This window comes from Trachinotus anak, unplaced genomic scaffold, assembly GCF_046630095.1.
Source record: "Trachinotus anak isolate AG129_WGS33_773 ecotype Australia unplaced genomic scaffold, CSIRO_AGI_Tana_v1 ptg000002l, whole genome shotgun sequence".
NCBI classification, from domain to species: Eukaryota; Metazoa; Chordata; class Actinopteri; order Carangiformes; family Carangidae; genus Trachinotus; species Trachinotus anak.
In genome coordinates, this window is record NW_027273853.1 from 1,942,055 (window position 1) to 1,965,794 (window position 23,740).

Genomic DNA, 23,740 nt, shown 5'->3' on the forward strand with positions numbered 1-23,740 from the left:
GTGCATGTTAGTGCATGTGAATCCCTCCTGTTAACCCTTGGTTAATGAACACACAGGCGCCACCCACAGCTGAGATGACAGTGCAGTACGCAGCGTTCAGGTGAAAGAGACCTTCCAGAATTTCCTCCACTGAAAAAGAAACCACATTTTTGCCTAAAAGGCTCTGACAAAGAAAGAGATGAGACCAGAGCGCAGGAGGACTGGACTGAGAACTGCAGGCTCAAATCCTGGTCAGCCAGTGGACAATCAAAACATCAGTTCCCACTGTGTCTTTACAGCTCCATCAGTGTCATTTGTGCAGCCGGTCCCAGTGGATCAGGCCAAGTTCTGAGATGCTGGTGGTCTGGGGCGACATCTAGAGGCAGTGATGATTGTTTGCAGAATCTTTAATCGCGTATGTGTATTTTTTTTTTCCTGTGAACTAGCACAGCGTAAGAATGATTACAAATCATACAGAGAAGAAGAATTAATTGTTCTGAAGTGGGAAACAACTGACTATTAAGCATGACTACACTGATCCCAACCAACAGATTAATATAACCAATGTATTGCTCTCAACACTGTGGACTGTGATTCATCACACGGCACACTTGTCTTTGTGTGGCACCCTTGTGCCAATTTAATTAGAGTCCTTTCATTAGCAGATTCTTTAAGGCCTTCAAATCGTGTTGTTGCCCCTCAGGTTGATCCGGGTTTATCTGACAACAGGCAGCAAATGCAATCTTTACTCTTCTGGCACCAACTTAATTAACTCCCTCATTTACCTGGCCAGGGGAGTGTGATTTAAATGAGTTGTTCCACTTTGTAGTGGAGATAACCTCTCTCTCATTAATACAGCACAGATAACATCTCACTGTGGTTAAAATGTGGGGGCAGACAGACAGACTTAGATGTGACAGAGGAGAGCAAAAGAAATGATTTAACTTGGTTTGGTTTAACCTCTGTTTGGTGCTTCTGCTCTGCTTTTTTAACCAGATGTATTTGTCTACATTCTAGCACAGGGGTCGGCAACCCGCGGCTCCGGAGCCGCATGCGGCTCTTTCATCCTTATACTGCGGCTCTGAGTGGCTTGGGAAAATAAATTACTAAAAAAAAAAAAACTAAGTATTTAATTGAAGTGTATTTTATTTGTGTTTAGTTCTTTAATATTTTAGTTCTAAATTGGAAGATTATTGTGATCTTGACCTATTAGAATAAATATATTTTATTGTTTTTCGTCGCTCAAAATAAACGTCATACTCGCGAAAGCCGGTATACCCGCCAAAACGCCGTCCATTTGTCGCGACCTTCAACCCCAGCAAGGCCAAGTATGGAGAAATGTAAGAAAAGAAAAATATCTGAAGAAAATAGAACATTCAATGTTGCCTGGGCAGATTCATTTGCATTTACCTCTGATGAGAGTGGCCTACCAGTATGCCTAATTTGTGGAGAAAAACTGTCTAACAATAAACGGTCAAATGTCGCAAGACATTTCAACAATACACACAGAGCCTTTGCTGAAAAATATCCAGAGGGAGAAGAGAGAAAAAAAGCTGTTTCGGAACTGATGCGGAAGGCTGACCTGACGAAAAATCACTTCAAGAAGTGGGTGAAGTCTGCAAATTCAACTACATATGCAAGTTTTGTGGCCGCTCAGGAAATAGTCAGGCATGGGAAACCGTTCACAGATGGAGATTATATGAAACAATCATTCCTTAAGATTTCAGAACACCTATTCGCGGACTTTAAAAACAAGCATGAAATTGTGCAGAAAATCAGAGAGATGCCTCTCTCTGCGAAGACTGTCAAAGACAGAACCATAAAAATGGCAGAAAATATCACAAAACAGCAAATTAAAGACATCAATTCAGCTGCAGCGTACTCAATCGCCTGTGATGAGTCCAAAGACAAAAGTGACATTGAACAAATAGCGCTGTTCTGCCGATATGTGAACTCTGCTGGACCACAGGAAGAAATGGTTGAGCTGATACCACTAAAAGGCCAGACACGGGGGGAGGACATCTGTGAGGCTGTGCTTGATTGTTTACGAGCCAAAGAAATAAAAACAACCCACCTAGTGTCAGTGGCTACTGATGGGGCACCGAGTATGACTGGAGCGCACAGGGGCTTTGTGGCCTTGCTGCAGAAGTCACTGGATAGAAAGCTGCTCACTTTTCACTGCATCCTGCACCAAGAGGCATTGTGCGCGCAAACTTTTCCTTCAGAATGCACAGAGGTCATGAATGTTGTCATTCAGATTGTCAATAAAATAATGGCAAAAGGTTTAAATCACCGCCAGTTCCGTTCGTTACTGGATGAGGTGGACAGCACATACTCTGATCTCCTGCTGCACAACAGAGTCCGGTGGCTGTCCAGAGGAGAGGTGCTGAAACGTTTTGCTGCATGTCTGGGAGAGGTGAAAACTTTCATGAGCAGCAAAGGGCTCACCTATCCTGAGCTGGAACAGCCAGAGTGGCTGGAAAAGCTGCACTTCATGGTGGACATGACAGCGAACCTGAACACGCTGAACACAACTCTTCAGGGGAGAGGAGGCACAGCGCTACACATGCTGGAGGAGGTGTTAGCGTTTGAGCGCAAACTGACAGTTTTAGCCAGAGATTTACAGAGAGGCACACTGTCTCACTTCCCCTCTTTAAGGGAGTTCAAACAAGCTCACAAGGTGATCAATTCAGAGTATTTGCAGTCTGCAATCACCACAATGCAAGCATCGTTTGGGAAACGATTCCGTGAGTTCAGAGAGGAAAAAACCACATTGTCCTTCCCCGTCACTCCCCTGAACATCGATCCATCCCTGCTAAATGTGACTGCATTTGCAGGTGTAAGTCAACCTGATCTGGAGCTGGAGCTGGCTGACATAGCTGACAAAGACATGTGGGTGTCCAAATTCAAACGCTTGACAGAGGACCTTGAAGATGTTGCCCGTCAGAAGGCCACTCTTGCTCAGAATCACAAATGGAGTGATATTGAGAACCTTCCAAGACCGGACAAACTCGTGTTTGAAACATGGAATGCCATCCCCGACACCTACATGAACATGAAGACATATGCCTTTGGAGTCCTGTCGATCTTCGGATCCACATATGTATGTGAGCAGCTATTCTCCACCATGAACTACATTAAAAACAAACACCGCTCACGCCTCACAGATGACAGCTTACAGTCCTGCGTAAAGATGAGAGTGACTTCGTACAGCCCCGATTTGCAGACGCTGTGCGCAGAGGTTCAGGAGCAGAAATCCCATTAACCAGGTAAAATAAATATTTATGCAGATATTTTGCAAATATTTATTTTTCATTGTTTAGTGACACAGTGCTTTTTTTCCCCAATTTATTTTTTAAATTCAGGTCAAGGCTCCGCTACATGCTCTGAAAGCCCAAAGGCGATATAAGGATGACGGCTCACGGAATTTTTTTGCTTTTGTTTGCTACATGGATAATTTAAGTTCAGCTTTTTAATTTATTTGAAAGAGACATTCAGACATTGTATTATTTTTTCAAGAATTCAAAATGTTCAAAATGTGTTCATTACATAGATAAAATTTAATTTTCTCTGTAGCACTTCGTGGATTTCATAAGCAACACACTTTAGTTGTTTATACAAAGTGTAAAGGTAAGAAAAAGCAATATATACAGTGTTATCTTCATTTTAGGTAAGATGATAGCCCATCTTCAAAAGGGTAGTCAAAGCACTAATAAGTGTACGGCTGGGGTGAACCCCGAAGCATGAAAGGGAAGTTGTTGTTGTTGTTGTTGTTGTTGTTGTTGTTTTAAATATTTTTTCTTTCTATTTAATAAATGCGTTCATAAATAAATTCATTTTAGATGTCAAGAAGTATTTGCGGCTCCCAGTGTTTTCTTTTCCGTGGAAACCGGATCAAATGGCTCTTTCGGTGTTAAAGGTTGCCGACCCCTGTTCTAGCAACCATTAAGTTACCCAGAATTTACTGATAGCAGGTCCTGGTTGCAGTGGACAATTGTCAGGCGAGTTCTGGAGCTACAAGGAGCATCAATGATTTCATGATTTCTAAGCAAATGTTAAACTATATTTATGATAATGACAGTGAAGGTGATACTGACTCTAGAAACGTGTCTCGTGTCAGTGTGTTCAGAGTTATGAATCTGAGAAGGAGCAGTTTCGGTACCTTAACCTCCTCCATGAGCTGTGTCACCTTGTTGATGAGCAGCTCTAATAAATTACAATAACCACAACAACCTTCTTGTTGTTTTTAGAGCACTGGCCCGCACCGGTGCCTTTCATTATAAAGCCCCTTTTCCACAGGTTGAAAAACCCGCCAACACTCGCCAACACTGGGCTTTTGTCTGCAATGACAAAGGAACAATCTGCATTCACACCCAAGTCAAATGACTCTGCAGCAGACGCAGATATTTATCAGCAAATTTTCGCCCCTTTTCCATCTTTCAGAGCACACAAAACACAAGAGGCCTGTCACCTGCCCAGGTGCTGTTAAACAACAAACACTGTGCACAGACCTGCAAGAGTGAGCTGCAGCCCAGAAATAAGTTTTAAAAACACACAGTCACTGATTGGAGTGTCTCACATGAGGCTCCAACACTGACAGGAGCAACAGCCTGAGGAGGAGAGTCTGCACGGCAGCTATCGGCTCACTCTTTACCCCCTGTGTGTGTGTGTGTGTGTGTGCGTGTGTGTGTGTGTGTGTGTGTGTGTGCGCGCTCTGTAACTGCATGTGATGACATGGCTCCCTGCAGTTGTGTGTGTGTGTCCTCAGTCTGAAGAGAAAGACAAACTCATCTGGTAGTGTTAAGGGTGTTAATCACCTTTTTAGCTGATTCACCAGCGATTAAAAAAACTGCTCATACCTGCTAATCTTGTGTAAAGTTCATTTACCTGGATATGACTTGCTAGGATTAGGTCTCCTCAGGCCCTGTGTGCTCCTGTGTCTCCCTCTCCTCTTGTGTATGTTTGTCTCCAGTCTGTCTTTTGGGTCTGTTTGTGTGTATGTGTGTGCAGCTGGGCGAGGCCAGTTCAGCCTTCAGTCAACCTCATTAACTCCAAACTCCTGCAGTATTTAAGACGGGCTCAGATCTCCACTCCGTCAGGTCTTGTTGTACCACGTCAGGCCTAATACCTGAACTCTCTGTGTACTCCAGGTTCCGCCTTCATCTGTCTACTCTGCCCTGTCAGTCTGCCTGCCGAGCTGTTTGCCCCCGGAGGATTCGCCTATTCTTCATCTGAGAGTATTCAGACCACCTGCCCTGAATTCCCAGGCTTGCCATTACCTCTGTCATATCCAGCACGCAGCCTGCCCCAGACCTTGCCCCCTCCTTCACTACTCCCTCCCTGGACTGCTAACAGACCTCACCTCTATTCACAGTCTTTCCAATAAAAGCTCACCTCTGTTTCACTTTTTGCTCATTCTGCTCACATGTTGCCATATGAACACCTGTTCTAACTGTACCATCACAAATTCAGTGTGTGACCGTGGAGCAGACTGAGGCCAGAGGAGACAACTGAGCGGAGTGTCAGTTGTGCTGTCAGCAGAATGCTACACACCAGGTTCTGTTGTTGTGTGTCATCCTGTGTGTAGATGATCTGAACAAACCTCCCTCTCACAGTTGTTCTTCGTCTGCTTTAAGGGTTAACTTCCTGTTTGCTATGTTGCCCTTTGTTTTCCTCCTTTAGTGTTAAAATGTGAATCAACGTGTACTGGAGCAATGAGAGAATTACACTGCTGTTGCTAAGATGCCCGTTGCCACAGCAACCACTCATCCACTCTCATGATGTAAAGGGAATACAAATGAGTGTTACTGTGTGCTGAACAGAAACCTGCAGTCATCCAGCTGTTCTCACTGTAGCCACAGTACAAACAACCTGTAAGCAGAGCACCACAACAACAACACAAAGATATCTGAGCTGTGTGTGTGTGTGTGTGTGTGTGTGTGTGTGTGTGTGTGTCTGTGTAGGTGTACCAGGTATTCTCTCACAGACTGTAGCAGCATCACTGTACATCTGTATCTGTCAGCACTCGCTGGTACAGGTCCTTCCCTCAGCCCCAACCTCAACCATCACAACTAAGCATCCAATCACAGCCCTCTGCCTGGCCCTGAGCTGAACCTGTTTCTAACCTTCACCCTAGACAAACTGCCAACCTTGTACCATCACAGTGTGACGCTGACTTCACATGTTTCCACACGGTCGTGTCCCCACTCACCAACATATGACTCAGCTCTGAAAACAACAGGATCACGTGTTGTGGAGAGGAACAAATGAAAGCACATATTTACATTCAGGAACAGTCAGCTGTTTGTGGCCATGTGTGACTGATGTGTCAGCTTACAGGAGGCGGGACCCTGGGTTTTGACTTGCAGGGAGCAGGTTTACATACGTTCAGGTCTCAGTGTTTTCATGATTAATATTTTATTGTATGAGAGACGTATTTATACAAACTGATAAACAGATGTGAAGTTCATTCAGTTATTTCATAAACGTTGACATCATTTATCTTGTATATTGTGCTGTGTGTTTCCATTTCCAGGTACAGACACTTATGTTGTGATGTGAAACACTGTCAGTGTCCTCGCCCATCATCATGTCTGTTTTAAATGCAAGGCGTGCACACCCACATGCAAACACACGTCCTGGTAACTTCCTGGGTAATGTTACTTCTGCGTAACTTTACTGTGAAAAGTCACGTTAACGACCTGCGACACACAGACAGTAAAGCGTAACGTTACTTTGCCAGTTTAAACGCCTGGTAGCTAGCTAGCTTGTAAAATGTGTAATGTTAGGCTAACGTTATCAACGATAAATATTTTGACAGATTTGTCAGGTCTGAGTCAACGTAACGCTCCACATCCATCACACACCGTTTACCTTTGTAGAGGAGCTAAAGCCCCGCCCTCATCTAAGGAGCAGCCAGTCAGGTGAGGAGCTGTGACACCTGTTTCTGTTGCTGTGTTGAAATGATTTGGAGGACTGAACCCACTGCTGTGATTGGTCAAACACTTCTTCTTCTCTTACTCAGCAGACTAGATCCTGCTGCTGCCTCCTGCTGTTAGACTTGAGTACTGCAGGTGCACAACTGGACTCACAACTTCTTGTGTACCAGGTACAAATCGTAACAGCGTAAATTGATGTCACAGTGCGTACAGGTCGGTGGGTCTGCCTAAACCAAGTCTGAACCTCCAAACAGATCTTTGAAGGTCCAAAGTGAGGACCAGCCAAAAAATCCCGTGTCCCTCTAACCTTGCCAAGCACTGGATTTCTCACACGTAAGTGTCCGTCTCTCCAGGCTCCAGACCAGTTGCTTGTGTCTGAACCACAGTGGTCTGGACCACTCAGAGACCTCTGAAGGCGGAGCTACTGGCAGCTATGGAGAAGGGACCATTTTGGTTCATAAGAGTGACAACATACTGAGATATTAACTAGCTCTCAAAGCTCCCCAGACTGGATGTTTCATCCAGTCACCTGCCAAGTTTTTTTTTTTGAAAGTTTCTTTTTCAAACAGTTTCCAACGAAGATGTTTCTGTGTAAGAAACCAGGTCAACTTTAACTGCTCCTCTGAAACACAACACAGAGGAGAGAGGACTGGAGCAGTGTGAGCTGGTGTGATACTGACCTGTGTGTGTGTGTGTGCTTCTGTGATAACTGCATCTTTGTAGGCTGAGTATCTGTGTCCGTCTCTGCTCCACAGAGGACAGATGTATTCTTCTCAGAGGAGCTGTCCTGCTTCCAAAAGACAGATATACACCCTCCGGTACACACACACACGAACACACACGCACACAAACGTCGAACTTTTGTGCCAGTTATAATGAAGTAGGAAAATCTGAAACAAAATGCATGTCGTGTGTAGGAGCATATTACTCTCCTGACGATGTGTAAAATGTGTAAGATAATGCTACCTTCTCCACAGCCATAAGTGGCAACATTTCACACAGATATACATTTTAAAAACAAACAACCACCGATTGAAGCGTCTCACACTGAGGCTCCGCCTCTTTTAGAGGAGCAACAACCCGGAGATGACAGATGCCACAGATCTGTTTTATCAGTTAGCACAGAGGAGTGTGTCTGAGGAGTGTGTCTGAACACACAGGTAAACTCCACTGGCAGTGGAAAAGGGGTTGATCGGCTTTTATTAAAAAACCTGTTTATTCCTGCTGATTTTAGTGGTAAAGGGGTATTTATGAACAGTTGTGAGCTCTGCATCAAACCACATCTCTTTACTCTCTAAGAGCTGACTCCAGCGGTGGAAAGCCACGAGACTGGTCTGAGGCTGTAGCTGTAACTTCAGGCTCTGGAGGAAGCTGTTCTTCATTGTCCTCTCATGCAGGACTGAGGGCAGAAGAGACGCTGCACTGACTCACAGCATCTAGTGTCACAAAGTGGTATTACAACTGCAGCTAGCTGTTAGCATGCTAACTTCAGTAGATATCTCTGAAATACAACAGATAGAGGTTTTGGTGATGACATCATCAAAGACACTTGAGCTTAGCACCCTGTGTGAGACAGGACCCTGATCTGCTCTGTGCTCTGAAGAACCTGTTTTCAGCATGTGGAGAGGACTGAAGAAAATACCCACAGTTCCACTGTCATGACGTCATCCGTTTGTTATGCTTTAGAATAATCCTTCAAAATCAGCTTCAAGGTCTTGATGTGAACAAACACATGGCTCTGAAGAAGTTACTGGGATCAGACATTTAGTGTTAAATAAATCAACATCATCAACAGCAGCTCTATCCTCCCCCCCAGTGGAAACAGGATGTGACAGAGGAACGGCTCTCATATGACCTGTTGACCCAGTCCAGCTGTGAAAAGCTTCATGCATCTCTGAGGTGTTTCTTGTTACATGGTGTAAAATTATATGATTAAACTCTCTTTATCCTGATGACTGGAATTGCAGTAGTAAAATGTATAATTATATAAAATGTTTCACTCCTCTTTCACTGAATGACCATCAACATGAAAAGGTCCCTGACACTAACCCAGAATCCTGTTCTTAATGAAAACCATCAAACTGAGCTCAGCTGAATTTCTTCACCTGGGAAAATGTTTGACAAAAATAAAACAAAAATTCCTCCTAAATCTCCACTTACTTTATTTCTTCTGAAACCTTTAGCTGTAAACCAGAAGTATTTAGTAAAAGTATTCGAAGAGGTCCAGCTGGACAACATTTCCTCAAGCAAAGATTCAGGACGTAAAAAACTGTTAGAAAGAAGAACTTCTCTAATGATAATTTTCCATTCCAAGGAAAATAAGGTCTGTGATAAGTAATAACAGAGAGCTTTAGAAACATCTTAAAATCAAGAGCTTGATATTATAAAAATTAAATAAAAAGTGTCTCAAACATTATTAAAATGTAGGATCTCAACACATAACAACTGAACAGCTTCAACACGACCGAGCTGCTAAAATGTGCATATTGTTTTTTGTATTTGAATTCATTATTATTTACTTGTTTGCTCAGTACAAAAACTAGAACCAAAAGCTTAGAGAAAATGTATATTTATTTTCTTTTGTAGTTTTTTATGCAGCAGTACTAAATTCAGAGATGTCTATTGAGTGTCATTTTTGGATTTCAAGTGAAAAATGTTAACAAAATAGCATGCTAGCTTCTGATTAGCATGTTTCCTAAAATGCTAGCTTGCCACATAAATAATGAGTGTAATTCTGTCTTCTAGAACCAGGTATAATTACTGTACCTGGTTTCTTAAATGAGGTTCAACCAATGACAGCAGAAAATACAGCTGTCAAAATTGTTGCTATAGTTGTTGTTATGGCAACTGTTACAAGAAATATTTGGTTACTGGGCCATGGCTGAGGCACAAAAAGCTATATTATAACAAAAATGCTATTCTGTCAAATATAGACATATTAATAACAGAGAGGGATGAGGTTAAAACACTGATGTCAATGACCTCTCAAGGTCACCAGAGGTCAGATATAAATTGGCTCTACATCTGAAATAAAACCTTCTGGCCTGAAGATTTTAAGATGAAACTTTCATGTGAACTGTGATAAAATGCACACTGCATCATAGTGGAATATATGAAGGTGACACAGTGTTGTTCCTCTGGTCCACATGTGTCTGTACACAGAGGTCCATTCATAATCCCCTCAGTGAAACACTAGCTCTGATGTTCGTTATGTTCATATTCAAATCTGGGGCAACAGAAAACTGAATTCTCAGTCAAATGAAAGGTCAATGAATGTGAGAGGAAGTGTTGTTACTGGAGGCAGTGATGTGTTGGTGCTCCTCTAATCAGTCAGGTCTGTTTGTCAGAGCTCAGCTCATCAGTTTGTCAAGAGCTAAACGATGCAGATTTCCTTCAGTATCAACCTCATTTTCTTTAAGAAACTCTGCAGTATCATTAACTCACCTACAAAAAGACAAAAAGAATATTTTCTAGTAAATATTTTATAAGACAATATTTGTGAAGAAGAGATGATCTCACCAGACGTCCCCACACAAGTTCTTACTACATTATCACATCGGTATTCACGGGTTGGTCGCTTCGGTGGTACAGCAGCTAGCTTGCTAAGCCTGTCTAGCTAACAAACAAAGCACAGAGAGGAGACCAGCCAGCTCACAACATGATGTGTGCTGTAGTCATTTCTGTCTAGTAACTTATAGTATATGTCTGTGAACTCTTTAACAGCCTTTCAGTACGTGAACCAGCTTCCTCGCTCTACTGCAGATTTAATGTTGTTTACATCTTTTCATTCTCCTGCTGCTTTTATTTTGACAGGATTAGGATTAGTTTAAACAAAGTTCAGTTTTATTTTCATCCTCTTTTCACTCTAACATGAAGCTGACGTCATCATCATCATCATCAGTGACTCCTGGTCTCAGGCTGCAGTTTTGCATCACCTTCACTCACAGTGTCACAGTCATAATAATTTGTAAGTTGTTGATGTCGTTACACTCGATGCGTATACACTGAAAAACAAACACAACAACTACAGAACAAAAACCAGGTATTCCTCGAACCGCCCGGGGTACAGGTCAACACATCCTGTAAAGAGCAGATGCTGTACAATGATTCATTCCAATTTGTGCTGCAGAGTGAACCATTTACCAACACCAGGCCTGACGCAGGATCAAAACAACCTTCTTCTTCTGGTTTTATATGTTTTACTGTGATCATACTGGGGCAGGGAGACAAGAGTGGGTCTGGTGATGGAACTGGTTCAACAGCTGCTAACATCTGTTTTTTTTCTGAAATGTGAAAGGTCCAATCAGCTTTCAGTCCCGGGTCACATGGCTCTGCAGTAGTCACAGGTATTTATCAGCTCCAGCTCCGATCAGCAGTGACGTAAACACAACACCTGTCACCTGTCCAGCATGATGCTGTCACACCACAAACACTGCAGCTACACCTTCAGCATCTAACCCTGACCCGGGGTCTGGGAGTGGTCCAAGGCAGGATGAGACCTGCAATGAGCTAGCGCCCTCCTCAGGACCTGGGTGTGGCTCAAAAGAAGAACCTCTTCAACTAAAAACTGAAAACCAAACCTCCCAATATATATATATATATATATATATATATATATAAAACAAAGATAAAGAAGGTTGGGGGAGGGGCAGTCCTACACTGGCCTATCCTGACTGTCTCCCACTGGGGCCTCTGTACACATTGCTGCGGGGTCGAATAGGGGAACCTGTCGCCTGCCTCTTTGGTGGCCCCCGTCTGCCCCGACAGCAGTGACTAATATATGACATCACATTGACTGATACGTGATTATTATTACAGCTGTATTACTACTCAGTAATTATTATGAAGATACTATTGCTACAATACACACACACAACCCATGCATGTGATGAGATTGTGCGTCTGTTGTGTCCTCTCGTCTGACAGTGTAGATCCAGATCTCACTGATTCTGGTGCGAACAGGCTGGAAAGAACTCACAGTTCAAAGAGCTGCAGGTGTTCAAAGATCTGCCAGGACAGTGTGGTCAGCATCGGGTTCCTGGACAAGTTTCTGAGAGAGAGAGAGAGAGAGAGAGAGACAGACAGACAGGTGTCAGAAACATCACCATGACGACAGCAGCTCAGAGCTGTCACTCTTCCTGTTTATTGTGTCAGTGATCTTTTCCTCCACAGCCACAACTTCTGTGACTCAGGTTTTTTTTCATCAGTCTCTAATAAACATGTTAATGACCCACATACCAGGGTAAATGACTCTAGTGAAACTTTTTATTATCCTTAAATTTCTATCAAGTATCTTTTTTTCCAGAAGAACAGTGGTACAGAACAGTAAACTGATGGCAATAATAAAATAAACATTGTTATTATCCATATTACAAATGTTGTATGGGTCATAGTGGACTTAATCAGTCTGTTAATGTTGAACAAAGAACATAGAACAGAGACAGGAAGGCAAATGGGGTTTAAAGCTCCTGTGCAGACACAACCAAACGCCACACCTCCACTTACATCAGTATATGTTCCACTCTGACCGTCACCTCTCAGTCTGAACACAGACGTTAGTCTCCTCAGGACTCTCCTGAATCATGTCTAACCTGTTGTTTTTTTATTTTCACTCTTCTCATGTAAACTGTTGATCATTTAAAGCTAAACAACCATAAAACACATTCAGGCTGCTCCACCAGTTCAACCTGCTGCTTCATGAAACAACCACACACTCTCTGACATCATTAACCTGCGTGGCACTTCTCATTTGCAGCCATTTAACCTTCGTTAAGCCTAATTACAGCTGTTGGAACAGCTGGAACCTATGGACTCTATTGTCGTCTACGGTTTGGATAAATAAAGTAAAAAAATGAATAATAATACGTATAAAGGTTTGTTCTAAATGTCACCATCAGGAGGATTCATACAGGCAGGAAATTAAGGAGTTACCACTATCACACACACACACACACACATACACACTCACACTCATTTCCCGTTATGACCCCATCTGAGTTGCAATAACATACAACACAAACACAGGTGTCTGTCTCCATGGCAACATGAAGAGGTGTGCAGGCTGTTGAGGTGGAGGGGCAAGATACTGGAATCCACATCAGCTCATCAGAGACTCAACCAACATTGTCTCTTAGAAATCATTTTTATAGACTTTATAGAATTCATTTTTTTACATCAATGTAAAAAAACTTACAATGTTAATGGAATTGTTTCATTTGTTATTCAGACAAAATCATACTGAAACTTCTCCTGTTCATGTACATCCATCCATGCATTTTCTTTACCGCTTATCGGAACAAGGTCATGGGGGGGCCTGGAGCCAATCCAAGCTGACATTGGTTGAGGGCGGGGTACACCCTGGACAAGTTGCCAGTCTATCACAGTGCTGACACAACATACTCACATTCACACCTACGGACAATTTAGAGTCACCAATGAACCTAAAGCGCATGTCTTTGACTGTGGGAGGAAACCGGAGAACCTGGGGGGAGCCCACGCAGACATGGGGAGAACATGCAAACTCCACACAGCTCCACACAGAAAGGTTTCTGGGGTTTGAACTCAGAACTTTCTTGCTGTGAGGCAACAATGCTGGCCACTGTACCACCTTGCCACCCCGTTCATGTACATAAATATCATTAATCAATCAATCAGTCATTCACACGATCAGGTCAGTGATCAGACTGGTTTTTATTGTATTAATGTATCAACAGAAGAAACAGAGCAGGGAGGTCAGAGACTCACATTTATGAACATTTGTAAGATCATGGAGATCCGATCATCACTAAAGCGTCTGTCATGAAGAGAGCTGATCAAAACTATGAAATGGTCAAAGTTGTCAAATTGATATTGATTTCCAAACTTCAGTCATGCATTGAGTCAAGAAAACATTCCACCTTAACAGTGTGTGGTAGCCTCTGAGCTGCTCAGTGATGAAATGGTTCATTAGTAAAGGCGAAAAGACAGAAAACGTCCTTTCATTCATCCTTCACTCTTGTGATGTTTCTGTATCTGTGTTGATTCACACACAAACATGACAGAGTAACACTGTTACACTGGGACAGAGCTAGCTTAGCATAGCCTGTTAGCTTAGCTACATTTTCATAGCCTAGCCTGTTAGCTTTGCTACATTTTACATGTACACCATTTGTAATAGAGTACTTTCACATTGTTATAACGGTACTTTTACTTTAATATCAAAACTATCACTTTTTTTTTTTGGTTCAGTCTCTGTGCTCTCACCCCGCCGGTCAGACAGAGCAGCTGCCACGTCAGTGGACACTCTCTATCTGTGGATGTTTCCAATAATGTACTTTTGACAGAAACTACTCCAAGATCACACAACTCTGTGTGTGTGTGTGTGTGTGTGTGTGCGCGCGCGCGCGTGTGTGTGTATGAGTAACAATGTGCGTTTCCTCTCATGCATAGGCTTCCTCAGTAACATGCATGTGATCTTGATTCATGAGCCTGACTCCAAACCCCTGATCATTCATTCTTCACAGTTGATATCTAAACATGCTTGTTCTCAGCCCTCAGGGAAAACTCTCTCTCTCTCTCTCTCTCTCTCTCTCTCTCTCTCTCTCTCTCTCTCTCTCTCTCTCTCTCTCTCTCTCTCTCTCTCTCTCTCTCTCTCTCTGTGTGTAGTCCTGTTGTGAATATGTATGCTGACAACTCAACATTTACATCATACCACGCAGATGTAACTCACTCTACATATCCTGTTTCTCCCACTGTATAAAGTGAACTCTGTGCTGAACTCATCTCAGCAGGTGCTCACAGTTAAAATGAGCACTAACTCTAACCTGAACAACACTCACCAACATCATCTACACCTGCAAACAGATTTTACATGGACTCTTACAACAAACTGCATGACTGACTGACTGATAGAGCCAAGTGATCAAGCTACACCATTGGTCTAGACTGAAACCAGCTGACACTGGACTGAAACCAGCTTTTAAACTTGTTTTAAACTACACCATCAATTTCACACATTGACCAATCACAAGTCCAGACAGTTACGTGGCTTTGACATGGTCCGCTTTCTCTGACAGCACAACAGTGTTATTAGCTGGTGATAAACAGCTGCTTGTACTGTGAAAAGTGCAAATCCACACAAATGTGCTCCCTTCATCTCATAAAATGCACCAAAACTATCAAAAGTTTTGAGGGTGAAATAAAATCCATACATTTTCTCCTGCTGAGAATCTGTCTGCAGAGTCCTGCATCACAGCTGTGACTCTGTAATAAACTGACTGATGTCATTTTATCAATAGCTTAATTATTAATTGTTAAAAAAAAGTTCTTCTTGATGAGGGCCACAGGATCGCCTTCAAAAAAAAAAAAAAAAAACAAACAAACAAAAACGTAGCCTAAGCCTTAATAAAAGGGACAGATCATGGGGCAAAGGGGCAGATGTTCCACCCTCACCCCCCCCTTTTCACGTGTGTGTTGCTCAAGCTCAAGCATACAAATAAATTCTGAGTCTCAGAACATTGCTAGCTAAAATAAGTGCTGTGCAGTGGTATAACAACAGTTGGGCTTACAGAGAGCCCAAGGGCCCACCAAGCAATCAAAGGGCCCCTATATCCTATAGATGGGTGTGTGAGTCCCTCTGTCTGTGGTGTGTGTGGCTGCTGGTGGTGCTACAGGGCTGCTGTCCATGGTGCTGACCATCAGTTCGAGCAGCTGTTTCAGTGGTCTGGTCTCTGGTCTGTTATGGAGGTACACATCTACATCACTGCAGCACAATGAGGTGAAACCACTGAACGTCAGCACATCCTCAGCTGCTGGAGAGCTGCTTTTTAAGTGAGTGGAACGGTTAACATCACAGCCTTGTTAGGTCGTGAGCTGGTTCTGTATTAAACCAGACCAGGATCTTTCTCTGACCTGAACCAGGATATGTGAAAGTCTGAACAGAACCATGAACCAGTTTAATGACGTGGTGTCAGCACAGGTGGAGGTTGAACTGTGAGATCAGATGTTCTGTCAGAAAACAAACATCTGAACATTTTACTGATCAGTTCAGTATCAACATATATTTCCTCATCACGTCAGTTGAAAACATGGTCATTACACTTTCAGTTCAATAGATTTAGACTGTAGAGAAATACTGGAGTTGTATATAAAGGTCACCTATGGGAGATAGGGTTGTGTGTTTATGTGGTCAGCTCTCGGTTAAGGTTTGTGTTCACTGTGATGAGATCAGCTCTCTCAGAGACGTCTGCACCACATCACTGTGAATTTACTGTGAGTGAAATGGAAACTAGAAGCTGCAGAGAAAAAACATTTAACATCAGTGTAGAATTAGGAGAATACTCATATTATTAAGAGTTTTTTTAGAAATATTATTATTATCATCATTATTAATTTTACTTAGTAAGGGACCATGTAGAATATTACACATAAATGTTAGCATTTTGATGTGTTGTAGCGGAGTTAGCCTGAGGCTAATTACCATCTGCAGGTCACAATGAAAACCTGCACACAGTAATGCCTCTCACTCTTTCTCTCTCTCTCTCTCTCTCGCTCTCTCACTCACAGACACACACACACACGCACACACGCACACAAATCATACATGACGAGATTCAAGGTGAACTTTATTGTCCCACAGAGTGGCTCATTTGTCTCGGGCTCTTCAGCTGAGCTGCAGCTGTTTCATATAGAAACAGGTTGTGTAAGCACCTAAACCAGCTGAAAAGCAGCAGCTCTGGCTGTTGTTCCTCGTTATCGACTCAACTTTCTCTTTAAGAAGACTCTTTCAGATTCTCAGTGGACACAGTCCTGAATGAATTAAGATGATCAGTATGAACCTTATCTGTGCCCAGATCTGGGATCCAGCTCAGTTCTGGTCCTGGAGCTGCAGCTCTCTTTCCTGAAGATCTTACTGCACCAGGCTGAAATAACGCCACTGCAATTAATGTACACACACACACATACACATACACACACACTGTGGACCGTGTGTAGGAGCTAAACACCCAACACTCCTCCTGTGTGTGATGAAGGTGTCCTTTAGAAAGGTCAGCAGACCCTAACACAGAACAGTCTCATATCAGAAACACTGAGAGAGAGTGTGTGTGTGTGTGTGTGTGTGTGTGTGTGTGTGTGTGTGTGTGTGTGTGTGTGTGTACACTTGTACTTGCTACATAGTAAGGACCAAAAAAAGTATTTTACTAACAGAGTGGGGACATTTTGGGAAAGTGAGGACATTTTGGCCGGTCCTCACTTTTTGAGACACCTTCAAATCATATGTTGAGGGTTAAGACTTGGTTTTAGAGTTATGGTTAGAATTAGGTTTAGGTTAAGGTTAGGGTCAGGGTTAGGGTTAGGCACTCAGTTGTGATGGTTAAGGTTAGGGTAAGGGGCTAGGGAATGCATTATGTCAATGAGTGTCCTCACAAAGAGAGAAGTACAAGTATGTGTGTGTGTGTGTGTGTGTGTGTCTCATTACAATTTAGAACGAGCAACGAGGGAAATGAGACATGACCATGAGAAGGTCAGGGGCTGTGTGTTCTCTGTGTATTCTGTGTGTGTTCTGTGTGTGTACATGTGTATCTTGTTTACAGAGGTGTGTGTTTGTACATGCGTAGGTGTGTGAATGTGTACATGTGACACTGTGTGGGAACATTCAGGACCAAAAATATCTCTCTCACATGCACACAGACACACACACTCTTTAGACCCATCAGTTATTTATTCTGTATTTTCCACTTTTTACTTATTTTATTTATTTATTTCTATTTTATAATTATATATTATTATTTATATTATTATTATTATTTCATTTTACATGAATGTTTTAACATGTTTTTATGTTCATTTTATGTGTTTTCATATGAAACACTGAGCTGAATTTTTTGTATAAAGTATATAGTTAACTCACAGTTAACTCTCAATTCGTCATAATGACAAAGTGGAAACATAACATTTATGTAAATGTATTAAAGGTCCATATTTTAACTTCTCCTGTGTTTTATTTTAAATGTTGATCTCCATCAGACGACATATATTTGTGTTTTTAACAACTAAAAACCATCTCAGTGTAGTTTTACATCTCCTCTCTCAGACTTCTCTCTGGAGCTCTAGTAAGTGGAGTGAGCCAACAAAAATACAGCAGATTTCAGGTAAATGCTCAGAGAAACCAAATCCTACAAGGTTGGATGGTGGGTCCAGGTGGGCGGGGCTTGAGGTGTGGCTGAGGGCGGTGTCTGCTTTGTTATGACATCACAAAGTTCCAGAAGTCCTGACGGCTGGTTTTAAGGCTCAGTTTCTGAATACAGGCTGTGTGCATTTCTCTGTGGACTGAGGCTTTGATACTTTTACAGTATTAATATAGAACCTAGACCTGCTTTATAATCACAAACACATGCACATCTACCTCTAGACTGGATGGAGCTTTAAGAAGTAAATTCAGTTGACACTGCTCTGATACTTGAAGTTTACTTCAGGTTCCTCCGTTTTTCTTGATCATCTTTGCGATGTTTTGACACCTTGACTGTCGTCCACCTGTGTTAAATTCACCTGAACGCTCTGTCTAAAACCTATTTTATGAAAGTCATGTGTAATTTTTTATTGTGTGTTAATCAACATGAAGCTCCTGATAACTCCATGATACTTACAAAACGTTTCAGATGTGTTGCTTGAGGTCCATGTCTGTAATTCACCATTATTTCCCTGACATTCACCAACCTGAAGCAACCTGAACCAATCTCAACCAACCCGAACCAACCTGAACCAAACTGTACCAACCTGAACCAACCTGAATGAATCTGAACCAACCTGAGCCAATCTAAACCAACTTGGACCAACGTGAACTAATCTGAACCAACCTGAGCCAATCTAAACCAACCTGAACCAATCTGAGCCAATCTGAACCAACCTTAACCAACTTGAACCACCTTCAGGTTAAAGTTATAGAACCATCGTGCTCATGGTTACATACCAAACGATGGAGATGATGGGAACATACAGGTAAACTGTCATGATTTGATCCCGACATTGGAAATGAGTCTGTGACAGTGAAGTCTGGTGTAGAGTGGTTTGGTGTGAGGCAGCTTGACCTGCAACAGCACACATGTTCTCCAGGACTCAGGGCTGCCACAGTTCATCCTGAGGGGAACATGAATACGTAAACTAATTTCCATCAGTTTTTCTCAGGGTCCTACAGAAGGAACATTTCGTCAAGCACTCAAAACATTTAGAGCAACAATTACGATTTTACACTGAGCTGCACAGCACTTCATTTATCTGTCACTGAAAACATTTGACTTCATCAGTGACACGTTTCCTTCATCACTGTTTCTGTCAGGACCAATGTCTGAGGAGAACCGAGGACAGGAAAATGTTTGTGTCTCACTGAAGCACCAGGTCAGATCCTCTACAGACTCCTGTCAAACACACACCAGGTGATGTACATGTGATAAGTTAGGGAGAGTTGAGGGTGTGGCCTCTCAGGTGGGTGAATGTATGCTTGCCACAAACCATCATGCACCAAAGTGTCAGCTCCACACATGCCCCACCTCTTCGCCCATATTTGAAATAGCTAGGAGTTTGGGGCGGAGTCAGACATTACCAAGATGGCGACGGTGGAGCAGCTCACTTCAGATGACTGAGGGTGACGTCACAGAGGCTACGTCCATCTTCATTTACAGTCTGTGACCTGACTGAATAATTTAGAACGTCCTGAGCTTGTGACTGGATCAGACGTTTCTACTTCACAGTCAAATCAGTTCACCTCTGGAGTCACTGTCTACACTGTCTGAGTATTTTCATTTTTCATTACCTGATTCTGTTTAAACTGTCAGGGTGAGAGACCATCTTTGCTTTTTTTGTTTGTTTGTTTGTGGAAGATTAGCAGAAACTAATCGAGATCTAAATAAAAAAAGAAAAATATGGATGGATGGATGAACGCTACCATCATCATCATCATCATCATCACTATCTCCGTAATAGTCACTCTCTTTCATTACAGGACAGTCTGTACTTATTGTCTTTAATGACTGTCACAGATGAAGCTCTTCAGTGAGGACACACACACACGCGCACACACACACACACACACACACACACACACTTGATTAGCGTGGGCTAACATCAGAATAACTGAGTGGGGTGTGAAATGACAGGTGTTGTCACAGTAATTAAATCTGTCAGTCATTCTGTCGTGCATGTGTGTGTGTGTGTGATAGTGCTGTCTGTGTTTGTTTCACTTGTCCATCAAATGAACACTTGTCAACAGAGCTTGTCCTCTGCAAACAGGAACTTGACATGGACACATGTTGGGTGTGTGTATACACACTGCTGAAATAACACAATCTACCCCAACAGACCCACAATAAGTCAACAGTCATGAAGTCATCATGTTATTGTCTGATGAACGTTGGTGAAGCTAATATTGATACCAAACCAACTCTGCTCTGCAGTGGTAAGTTTTTACTGTTCAGAACAACCAGTGAGTGATTAGCTAACAAACACATGACTGGGCTTCAGCAGCATGCTGTGACCACCACAGTGACATCATCACTGTTGAAGATGATATGCTGACCCTGTTAGTAAACAGCTGTTTATCTCCACATCCAGCATAATGACTCTTGTGTTGTGGTGATCAGTGTTCCCGCTCTTTTAGCTCTATGTTTGGTCTCCACCAGCTCTCAGCTCTGACTGAGTCTGCTCAGCACTTTATGTTCAAACAGTCTTGTTACTTGTATCTCAGTAATGACGTCACACCAGCACCACCTCTTGTTTTAGACATGTTTTTCTACTAAAAAAGGTCGCAGGTCTGAGGCCCTGCCCACTCTTCTACATTTTAGTTTTTAACTCATCTCTTCTTCTACGTTTTAGTTTTAAATTCATCTCTTCTTCTCTGTTTCCTCCTCCGTCCACTCTCCTCCAGAGTCTTCAGCCCCTAAAACAGAGACCTTCAGAAACGCTGCTGGAGCCGTTTTAGTCTAAAACTCCAGGGTTGTGTTGTAGTCTGGACGGACACAAACAGAGACCTTTGGAAACGATGACGTAGACACCACAGTGGCTCCTGATTGGCTCTTATCAGCCTGGACTACCAGTGGTGAAACAACATGGAGAATGAATTAAAGTGTTCCTGATCTTGTTGTCTTTGCAGCAGCTGTTGTTCAGTTCAGTTCTGTATTTGAACTCTACAACTGTCTTTGCTGTTCCTCCTTCAGAGGATTTACTGCAACTAACCAACTGAGAAGAGACAACCTGCTTCCTGTTTACACCAGCTCGCACATGCTCAGTGTATGTAGATGGTCATGTGATACATGTCTTCAGGTGTGTTAGTGTGGACGTAGCCTGAGTCAATGAGAGGCAACAAGATAATTGCCTGATAAGATAATTCTGACACAAAGTTGTTCATTTGATTCAGTCTCAGTGGTCCAGTCAGTGTCCTCTTGAATCAGGTCCTAACAGCAGCATTACTGTAGCGTTCATGACTTCATAACAAAACTTCAGTGTTAACCACAACTGCATGAACCTCATCTGTTTCTGATGATTTCATTATTAAATCAGAGAATGGAGATGACGGTGCACAACTCAAAGTTTGGTTCATTGACATCATTTCAATTAAATTCAACCAGCAGGGACAACACACACACACACACACACACACACACACACACAAATCCACATACCCATACACACAGAGAGAAACAAACACCAGCTGCCCACTTCCTGCTGTTCAGGAAGTGACAACAGCACCACGTGCAGAGCTGAAGCCCTGGATGGTGTTGATTTCCTCTCACCAGCTGTGTGTCACTGACCGTAGTATTTCACATTCATGATGATTAGAATCTGACACTAAGTGCATTTATCTCTTATTTTGGTCCAGATCTTTTACCTAACACCTGTGTTTGGTTGTGACCTCACATACACACTTAATAACTGTTGGTTCATTCTAGAGGAATTAATATTCTGTTCTGGTCACATTCGTATAAAGATAATTTCTAGTCATGTGTTTATTAGAGACACAGAGTGATGCATATGTATCAGATGTAGTGTGGTGGTGGTTATCTGATGTTACAGGGTGTTAATGATTAATAATGTGTGTGTTTGTCTGCAGGCTGCATGTATGACAGCACCACTGATCAAACATGACACATCATCACTTCCTGTAACGACCACACAGCAGTTTTTCTTCACATAGAGCTGAGCTAAACTTTCTTGAAGGAGCTGCCTTAAGTTTTGCTACTGCTACGTAGCCAACATTAGCATTAGCATACCTGTAAACAGCGGTTTACTTACTGGGAGCTTCAGTCATTGTTGCATTTGCAACACCAGAGGTTATAATTAGAGATGAAACAGTTTCCTATTTCTCAATAAATCACAGTACAAATGCCAGGCAGTTAATATTACTGTTGAACATTTAATTAATTACTGTGGTTAATTTGACTCATGTTAGGTTCTGTAGCATCAACCAGCAACAGCCTCCCAGACGCATGTGACAAATTGTGTGGGTTTGTTTAGTGTCAGTTAAACACGGCTGAAAGCAGTGACAGTTTTCAGCCTTCTGATTCCCTTTTTACACCAAAATTAGTGGGTATAAGTGTTTTTTTAAAAGTGAGTGAACCTGCTTAAAAAGGTGACTGACTCCTTTTACATTGCCAGACCAGTTTGTTTTTCTGTTTGGAGAGGACAGGGGAGTCACATGCACACAGACACAGGGGAAACAGAGTGAGCTGTTAGCCACCATGCCAACTGGATTGAATGGATCTGTGGCATCTCATCCCTAGTTATTGGCATTATCAGAGCCTCAATGTGAGACACTTTAGTCAGTGATTGTGTGTTTTTGAAACTTATTTCAGGGCTGCAGCTGCTTCTGGATCAACAGCACCGTGCAGATGGTAACGCCTTGACAGAACGTCTTCAAATTTGGCACAAACATTCACTTGAACTCAAGGATGAACTGATTCGATTTTGGTGGTAAAAGGTCAGAGGTCAAGGTTGTGGTGACCTCACAAAACACATTTATGGCCTTGTAAATGCAATATCTCTGTAACGCCTTGAAGGAATTTCTACAAATTTAGCACAAACATTCAGATTTGGACAAACTGATTATACTTTGGTGGTCAAAGGTCAGTGTGACCCCCACAAAACACTTTTTAGCCATTACTCAAGACCTGACACAAATGTTTATTATTCTATATGACTCTGGATAAACAGGGATGTAATCTAGTCTGAGTTGCAGAGGCAGACAACCATGAGGTGGTGATTCTACTTAATTTAACATTTAAATACAACAAAAAGTGCTGGTAATTATTTATTTGTTGTTTACATCATGGAACTCTGTGAAACACCATGACAATTGTGATAATTTTGGTCACTATAATTATAATATTACATTTTCATACAGTTTCATCTCTCATTATAATACGTCCTCTGACCAGCTGCTTCTTCAGGACAGACTGGATACTACATGATTTGATGTTGGAAAGTGATGAGCTCATTGCAGTTCATTAAGTTGACCTGTACAATCTAAACCAGTCCAGGACTGGTTCTCCTCTGGGTCTGTCTGTCACTGAGTGAGAGCTGAGGTTTAAAGTGACCACTTGAATCTGAAGTTAGAAGTTTCTGATGTTTACCTGAATTAGTCTCGTCCCGGAGTTCAAACTGACCTCCAAATACAACACACCGCTAAAACTCAAAACACTCAAACATCTATATATGATGACCAGCTTACATATTGGAGACGACCCAGTACTTGGTCATTTTTCTACACCTTCTTCACTTCTTCAGTCAGGATTATGTGTAAGAAACTACATTGGTTCTGGTCTGTATTCTTGTCCAGGGTCCAGTTTGATTTCCTG

The 23,740-nt window shown here is 42.3% G+C and overlaps 1 protein-coding gene across 4 annotated transcripts in view; it reads right to left on the minus strand.

Moving 5' to 3' along the window:
• LOC139627978 (NT-3 growth factor receptor-like) overlaps window positions 1-23,740 on the minus strand; it is a 130,578-nt gene that overhangs the window by 79,055 nt on the left and 27,783 nt on the right. For all 4 annotated transcript variants that reach the window (XM_071489219.1, XM_071489229.1, XM_071489239.1 and 1 more), the window contains one exon: window positions 11,896-11,967. In XM_071489219.1, the coding sequence (XP_071345320.1) occupies window positions 11,896-11,967 (72 nt within the window). The remainder of the gene's footprint in view (window positions 1-11,895; window positions 11,968-23,740) is intronic.